This window comes from Doryrhamphus excisus, linkage group LG6 (genome assembly GCF_037039965.1).
Source record: "Doryrhamphus excisus strain RoL-2023G ecotype Guam linkage group LG6, RoL_Dexc_Guam_v1.1, whole genome shotgun sequence".
NCBI lineage: Eukaryota > Metazoa > Chordata > Actinopteri > Syngnathiformes > Syngnathidae > Doryrhamphus > Doryrhamphus excisus.
The window spans coordinates 12,745,795-12,754,684 of record NC_136362.1 but is presented as its reverse complement, the minus strand read 5'-3'; the positions used below and the strand labels follow the sequence as shown (position 1 = coordinate 12,754,684).

General features: G+C 37.2%; 1 protein-coding gene across 1 annotated transcript; it reads left to right on the top strand.

Annotated features, from left to right (window-relative positions):
- Window positions 1-1,556: 1,556 nt before the first annotated feature.
- Window positions 1,557-8,626, top strand: LOC131125833 (neuromedin-U receptor 1-like). The gene is made up of 4 exons (XM_058067732.2): window positions 1,557-1,685; window positions 3,255-3,945; window positions 4,021-4,254; window positions 5,709-8,626. Exons 2-4 carry the CDS (start codon window positions 3,264-3,266, stop codon window positions 6,059-6,061), a joined length of 1,269 nt encoding a protein of 422 aa, XP_057923715.2. The 5' UTR covers window positions 1,557-1,685; window positions 3,255-3,263; the 3' UTR covers window positions 6,062-8,626.
- The last annotated feature ends 264 nt before the right edge of the window (window positions 8,627-8,890 follow it).

Sequence of the window (8,890 nt, the reverse complement as noted above, 5' to 3'; positions counted from 1 at the left end):
GTAGCATGATAGTGCTAAATATTCTATCCATGACAACGTCTAAAAATGATACTATGCTAATATTAGCATGATAGCAATGCTTAGCATGATAGCATATAGTTAGAACTGTCCCCTGATATGCTTCTCTATGTTCCTTGAACTAACACTTAAGATTTCTGACCTGATGTATTATTGATCCCTCTGCTCTATTGTTGTATTTATTTTGTATTTTTGTATTGATTTTAAATATTTTTGTATTAATTTTTGTAAAATGCCATGAGAAAACTGCTATTGGGATTTGGCACTATATAGATAATAATATGATTATATATGTATGTATCCTTCCATGACAATAGCAAAAAATGCTAGTATGCTAACATGCAACATTAGTAAGATAACACCTTGCAAGATACATTTTTTATAAGTTATATGCACAAATGCCGAAAATGGTCAATGGTAAATCTTACAATGTTAAAGAATCCTTTTAAAAAATTCCTACATCCAGACGGTGATCCGGATTACACCCCAAATTTAATCAGTTCTTCCATATCTACTTGCTGACAATTGCTGAAAATTACATCCAAATCCATTCTGAACTGTTCTTAAACTTGATTGGATGTTGTAAGATGCATTCAATGAGCCTGATTCTGTGGGGAAATGCGGTCGCTTGCTGGAAATGACTGAAAAACTCCAGCTTTTTAAGTCATCAGACTAAAATTTGAGTCAAGTCATTGATGTCAAAGTCCAAGTTGAGTTTCAAGTCTTAATGATATTATCAAGTCGGGTCCAAAGTCATCCAAATTAGTGCTCGAATCTGACTCAAGTCTACACCTCTGGTTAGAGTACGCTTCAGTGTGAAAGGGATGAATGACGCTAACCAAGAGTCCACTGTATTTAAGACCAAAGATAAAAAATTAAAAAAAAACTAAAGAAAAGAAAATAGCGACTCAGTGTTGTCTCATGCTAAGTGAAGGTCTGCAGGGTGTTTTTCTGTGGGCGGTCTGTATAGTGACAGAGCTAGTGTGAACAAATAACCTGTTGCCTACACAACCAAGCACCCCAACTGATTTTTCAGTACCGATATACCAATTCCGCCTGCTCCTTTGACAAGCCACCTGTAGCATCAGATGCTGATCCATTACATTACAAGTCAGGTCTTAAAACGTGCAAGTCCGAATCAAATGACAATGCTGAAAATGACACAATGATCACGTTAGTTGATGATGACACTGATGAAGACCAATTTTTTTCAAGTCATCAGACCAAAGTTGGAACCAAGTCCAGAGTTATTGATGTCAAAGTTGAGTTGAAAGTCATCAAAATTGTCCTCCATTGTGACTCCAGTCCATACCTGGAATTATTAGATACCCATGGAACCCCAAGCACGTGCACTAGGGTCAGCATTTGGTCTCTCAGGCACCGAAGCACACACGCTTACGACCTGTAGGCCACTTACTTAAGCTGGCGTGGAGGAGATTCGCCTGGACGGATGCAGAGAGAAAGAGAGAGAGAGAGAAAGAGAGAGAGTGAGCGTTCAAATAGTGTAATCTGAAGCAGCCTTGGTACACTGAGGGTCGAAGAGCACGCGCTACACTGTCCGATCCGAACCCAGAGGAATATGAAAAGCTTGTTTTTTCTCCCATACCTTCAACTTTTGTTCATTTCACGAAGAACAGAATAATTTCATTGAGGACTACAATCTGCAGGTGTGTTTTTTTTATCTTCTTCTGCATGTTTAATATAATACAAAAACAATGAAAATACATGAAGTGCATTTTTAATGTGAGGGCAACATTGTGGGAATATTTTAGTTGGGAAAAAAGGATTATAAGAATGTTTTTTTTTTTAAACTGTGACATATTGGAAGTGTTTCCATTGAATTGATAAATGCAGTCCAGTTAACTAAAGGCAGCTTTTGGGACAATCAATGGCCAGGGTTGAGAGTGAATTTATTCCAGCAATGTCCAATTCACTAAAAGGACATTTTTGTATGTCACATTAACACAGGAGTGTTTTCTATTTGAGCATCATTGTAAATTATTCTATCACGTTGCATACATAGACAATACGGATTGATATAACGTGTAACAGAATTGCCTATTATCCTTTTTTACCCATTTAAACTTTTGTCTGGAATGAAGTTGCAAAGGTGTTAAATTGTTAGACATTTCTGTAAACACAAGTTGATTGGTATTATTTTAAAAAAAGTGTCCGGTCGCTCCAAATGCGCATAACAAAAACATCAAATAACGGCAAATAAAATGTCATGGTACAGGGAAGTTGTAGCTTACACTTTTCCTGACACAGAGCAAATCTGTTTAGCATGTAAGGGCATTTAGATCAACAATACTATCTGCCCCAATGGCTGGATGGGACAAAAAATAAAATAAAATAAAATAAAATAAAATAAAATAAAATAAAATAAAATAAAATAAAATAAAATAAAATAAAATAAAATAAAATAAAATAAACATTTTCTAGTTCAAAAAAAGTGTAGTGTAGTGTAGTTAATAAACATATTTAGTTTTTCCCACTATAACATACACAAAAAATTAGGTAGTAAGAAATGTGTTTAATTATGTTCAAAACATATAACTATTCTGATTTGTATACATTCTATATTAATTACGTGATATATATGTGATAGAAGAGCTAAAATGAAAGGAAAGGTATACAAAATTGTGGTGAGACCAGCCATGTTGTTTGGTCTAGAGACAGTGCCACTGAGGAAAAGACAGGAAGCAGAACAGGAAGGAGCAGAGATGAGGATGCCGAGGTTCTCATTGGGAGTGACCAGGATGGATAGGATCAGGAACAAGTCCATCAGATGCACATTACATGTTAGACTGAGACTGATAGACTGATGCTTGTAGTCCCCGAATTCCCATTTATTTTAATTACACATTTTGTAGCCCTCACAGCTAGGAGAGCAGGGTTCAATTCCACCCTCGGCCATCTTGGACATCAAGTTTGCATGTTCTCCCCGTGCATGCGTGGGTTTTCTCCGGGTATTCCGGTTTCCTCCCACATTCCAAAAACCTGCTAGGTTAATTGGCGACTCCAAATTGTCCATAGGTATGAATGTGAGTGTGAATGGTTGTTTGTCTATATGTGCCCTGTGATTGGCTGGCAACCAGTCCAGGGTATATCCCGCCTCTCGCCCAAAGACAGCTGGGATAGGCTCTAGCACCCCCCGCGACCCTCAAAAGGAATCATCTGTGTATGTACATGTTTAAAAACATACTGTCTAATTCTTATATTGTTATTTTTGGAAGACAGGAGTGATGCCGCAGCTAAATTGCTCCCGTGCAAGTCTGTTCGGTAGCGACGTCTCCAGCGATATAGGGTGCAAAGATGCAGCTTTGCTTTGTGGTATGAACATCTCCTGGTTGCTGGAGAACGCCACTGAGCAGGAAGTGGATGAAATGTGCTTGAGCGAGGAGGAATATCTTGCCAGGCAACTCGGACCGCCGAGGTCCCCTCTGTTCCTTCCCGTCTGTGTCACCTACCTGATCATCTTCTTGGTGGGCGTTCTGGGTAATTCCCTCACCTGTGCGGTCATCTTGCGCTACAAGGTGATGCAGACGCCAACCAACTACTACCTATTGAGCCTCGCCGTGTCGGACCTGCTGGTGCTGCTGTTGGGAATGCCGCTGGAGCTCTACGAGATGTGGCAGAACTATCCCTTCCTGCTTGGGGAGGGGGGATGCAATTTCAAAATCTTTCTGTTTGAGACCGTCTGCTTCGCCTCCATCCTTAACGTCACGGCGCTCAGCGTGGAACGCTACCTGGCCGTGGTGCACCCGCTCAAGGTCAAACACATGGCAACATCCTCCCACGTCAAAAGAGTCGTCTTCATGTTGTGGTTGCTCTCCATGCTGTGTTCTGTTCCCAACACCAGCCTGCACGGGATTGTGGTGCTGCCTCCAAGGTTCGGACGACACTTCCCGCGTTCTGCTATCTGCCGTACGTATAGAACTTCTCTAAAATCATATCTTCTACCATCCATTGTATCTCTCATTGTTACTTCTCAATCCCCAGATTTGGTCAAGCCCAAATGGATGTACAACCTAATCATCTTGATTTCCACGCTGGCCTTCTTCATCCTTCCCATGCTGATTATTAGCATCCTCTATTTACTTATCGGGTTTGAGCTGCATAAGGAGAGAGTGACGACGACCATGGATGATCGGTGCAGCTTTGGACCAGAAACCCTCAGCAGAGCTCACAGGCAGAAGATGAATGAACGCAACTTTCAAGTCACCAAAATGCTGTGTAGGTCATCTTTGCATCCGTGTTTTCCATTCAAAACCCAACTGACTGATTTTCGTCACAAAATCACATTTTTTTCATGTCACATCAACTGTACTTTTGTAGTCCTCTCAGACCCTCATCGGGGGTCCCAGCAGGACCAGAAAACGAGAGGTCTATTTTCTGCTTTTTTTTTTAATTGCTTACATACGTCCAACTATTGTTGCAGTACGAGCTGGAGAATTCCCCTGCTGACTGAAGCCACTTTCACAAATTGCATCATTTATCTCAGGTTGATGTTCTGAGTGACAAGCAAAAACATGGAATGGGAGCTGACGTTGAATTTGCATCTTAAGACACGCAGACGAGGCAATATCTGTGTGAAAGACACTTTAAGGGTAAAGATACACAATGCACTGATCAAAATGGAGGATTATTTCAAATTAACAATGTAGAGTCAGACCACCCGTGAAAAACAATACACAACAATACTATCTGCCCCAATGGCTGGACGGGACAAAAAATAAAATAAAATAAAATAAAATAAAATAAAATAAAATAAAATAAAATAAAATAAAATAAAATAAAATAAAATAAAATAAAATAAAATAAAATAAAATAAAATAAAATAAAATAAAATAAAATAAAATAAAATAAAATAAAATAAAATAAAATAAAATAAAATAAAATAAAATAAAATAAAATAAAATAAAATAAAATAAAATAAAATAAAATAAAATAAAATAAAATAAAATAAAATAAAATAAAATAAAATAAAATAAAATAAAATAAAATAAAATAAAATAAAATAAAATTAAATTAAATTAAATTAAATTAAATTAAATTAAATTAAATTAAATTAAATTAAATTAAATTAAATTAAATTTTGTAGTGACTTGTATACAGTTTTTTACATTATGTGATATATATGTGATAGAACAACTAAAATGAAAGGAAAGGAAACTGTGGTAAGACCAGCCATGTTGTTTGGTCTAGAGACAGTGCCACTGACGAAAAGACAGGAAGCAGAACAGGAGGGAGCAGAGATGAGGATGCTGAGGTTCTCATTGGGAGTGACCAGGATGGATAGGATCAGGAACAAGTCCATCAGATGGGCATTACATGTTAGACTGAGACTGATAGACTGATGCTTGCAGTCCCCCAAATTCCCATTTATTTCAATTACACATTTTGTAGCCCTGTGAAGGGCTGCATGGCGGTCGAGTGGTTAGCACGCAGACCTCACAGTTAGGAGACCAGGGTTCAATTCCACCCTTGGCCATCTCTGTGTGAAGTTTGCATGAAAAAGCACGAGTAATTGAGACACCCCTCACTCACGGTGCAACCAAAATTACTGATCCACTGTAATCCTTTTCTCCTATTATTATTAAGCATTCATGCAGCAGCATTCCGACTCAGCAGGAGCATCTTTGGCGACGTTTTGCCTCATTATCCTTTCCTTTTCCTTTTCTATACAGGTGTGTTGGTGATAGTGTTCGGCCTCTGCTGGGCCCCGTTCCACGTGGACCGCCTGATGTGGAGCTTTATGGACACGTCCATTGAACAGCACATCAAGATTTTCGAACACGTTCATATTGTCTCCGGTGTCTTCTTCTACTTAAGCTCCGCCATCAACCCCATCTTATACAACCTCATGTCCACCCGTTTCCGTGAAATGTTCAGCCACATCACTTGTTACAGAAACAGATGTCCGCTACGCTCAGGCATGGAGATGACGCAGCGCAGCAACTTGAGTCGGAAAACACAGAGCAGCTCCAAATGGACTCAAAGTTCAGTGCTGAAGCAAATGATATTGAATAAGGAAGGCTGAATCGCCATGGAAGAACATTGGTCAATGTTTGATTCATCCATTCAACATCATCCACGGTGCATTCAGTGCATGGGTGAAAATGATCAAAAGCAGCAGTTATGACCTTGACATGAGCAGGATAGGATGAGCTGTCGCGCTAATGGGTAATGAATGACGCTAAAGGAATACAGTAGAGAATGTACATAAAAGATTTTACATAAAATGTATTTTACTGCGTGTACTGTAATTCTACCAAGGAACTACAACTTCAGAAAGACTGAATAGTATTGGATGGAAGCAGTAGTTCTAGAGGGGATGAGAAGATGAGGAGATAACGACTTATGCGGCCACTGGTGGGAGAAGAGATTAACATACAAATGATAGAAAACCATTTTAATGCATTGGAAGAGTCATCCATGAATTGTCATGAAATTAAGTCACTTGTGATGGACTGAGAGTAACAATTGCATATGCTGCATAAATGTGCGTCCACAGCGCAAGCCTGTTTTTGGGTTCATCCGGGGTATATTCTGGAAATATAATTGAACAAGAAAACCAAAAAATCAGCAGTAATTTCACAAGAATAAGGTAAACTTGTTGTAATCTAAAAGTCATAAATTTACCGCAATAATGTCGTAATAACAGAAGGAAAAATTACATCATTTTAGCAGAATAAATTTGAATTATTACAGATTTTTTAAAATCAGAAATTTATGAGAAATACACAAAACAACAAATAAAGTTGTACTTTTTGGACATTTGGGTTGGCGGACAAAGTTACATATTACTTTAATATTAGGCTATGTTTATGTTACAAAAATATTGTAATTTATAAGAAAGAAATTAATTCATTTAATTAATAGTTGGAAAACATTTTTGATAAAACTGGAAATTAAAAAAAACTGCTAAAATCTTGTGGGAATAAAGTACAAGAAAAAAATTTTGAAATACTCAAGTATGTCAGAGTATGATAAAAAACATAAAATAAAGTTGTAATTTTTGGACAATTACACTGGGGAAAGTTATGAAATTATGGAAATAAATTCAAAATATTATGAAAAATTACAGTGATTATTTAAGAAGAATATTTGGAATGTTAAAACAACAAAAATTTAATGTTTTTCTTGGTTTTGGTTACTAATAAAGAAAAGGTAAGGTAAGTTTGACATCAAATGTTTTGTTTTAATTTCATGAAAGGTAGCAGAAGTTTCTTGGAAAACAACAAGGCAGATCATTATAAGCAGCTGGTGGCAAAACTGAAATCCTACAAAGTCCTTGGCTGCGATATAATAATATTAACATGAACCTTCTTAGCAAATCTACAGTATATGAATTGGTTTGGACACCCTGCTGTGTATTACATGAGACATAAGATTCCAGGTTTTCCAGGTCAAGCTCCGTGGAACTGCACATTAGCATGGGCACACAATTCCAAACATTATGAATAACATGAGGTCAATGAAGTGCCATCCAATTCTTGCCATTTGCTGATGCTGTACATATTTGTTGTATTTTGTATACAGTGGAACCTCAGTTAGCATACGTTTTGGAAAAGATTTTGCCTTGGTTTGCATTCATTTTCCACTAAGAGTACAACGTGATGTGTCGTGTCATGTAATTAATACACTCTGTGAGTCCAATTGTGTTTCAGGAAGTAATTTCTGTTGCTCATCTATGATGTCATCAGCAGCTTGTTGTGTAGTTCTTTGCTAACTAACACAGTTACGCCACAAGTCACTGCTTTTCTTACTCATAATAAGCCACTATAGAACCAGAGAATGTTGCAAGTTGAAGTATTTTGATAAAGACGTAACGCATGGGTGTCGGAATTAATCTCACTGCCACATTGGCGTTTTTGGAATTGTTTTCTGCATGTAAAACTATAATCATAGAACTATAAAAAACATGTTTTGTGTTCATATTTTTGACTTCCTGGAACAAATAATTGTATTAACATTATTTCTTATGTGAAAAATTGCACAATAGTTTACAATAAGGTAGACAAAATGACTGTAGTTAATGAGGAATGAACCTACGTAACACTAATCACTACTCATTCCCTCAGTAACTGTATTTTTGTGTACCGTATTGTAAAGTTGTAAAGTCAGACAAATTATTTTGTATATTTTGGACGTCCTGGAAGAGATTAATTATGTTCATCGTACTTGAGTCATAATTTGTGCAACCACATGTCTGTATTGTGGAATTGTATTTAGTTTTTGTACTTTTTTTGCATATATTGATGATAATTCTTGTTCATTTGTGTATAATTTAGCAAATTATCTTTAATATGAATATGTGTCTTTGTGTAATTCCAATGGAGGATCTGCAACAGTACTATTGTATGGAAGCATGGTTGCTCTCTTACAATTCATGACCTCGTTCTTCCAGAAACAATAACATCAGATGAGATATTGTCCCTTTGTTTTGGAAAGGATTTCTGCTTTAATGAGACTTTGGACTTATTTTCATATTCACAGTCCCACCACCTCCAGGACAGAAATGCCTTCCGCACCAAACAAATAAAAAAAATAGTAATATGAGTTAATTAAAATCAGATCTTTCCACAGCTAATTAGAATCGGACTTAGAATATAAAAACAGGATGGGAAACAAGATGGTGAGAACAGCTATCACCGCGCTGCATATCAACAAATGGATCCTGTTGCTATCACAGAACGTCCTATTTATCGACCAGCTCCACAAATGGACTCAATCACCAGGCTGCATGGTTGCTAATGGCCCCTGTGACACTTTTGATACAACAATATGGGGCTAAGTGTCTCACTTCATGTTGAAAAGATGAAAAGAATGTACTTTGAAATTCAAATGGGCCTCCTAAGATGCAAAA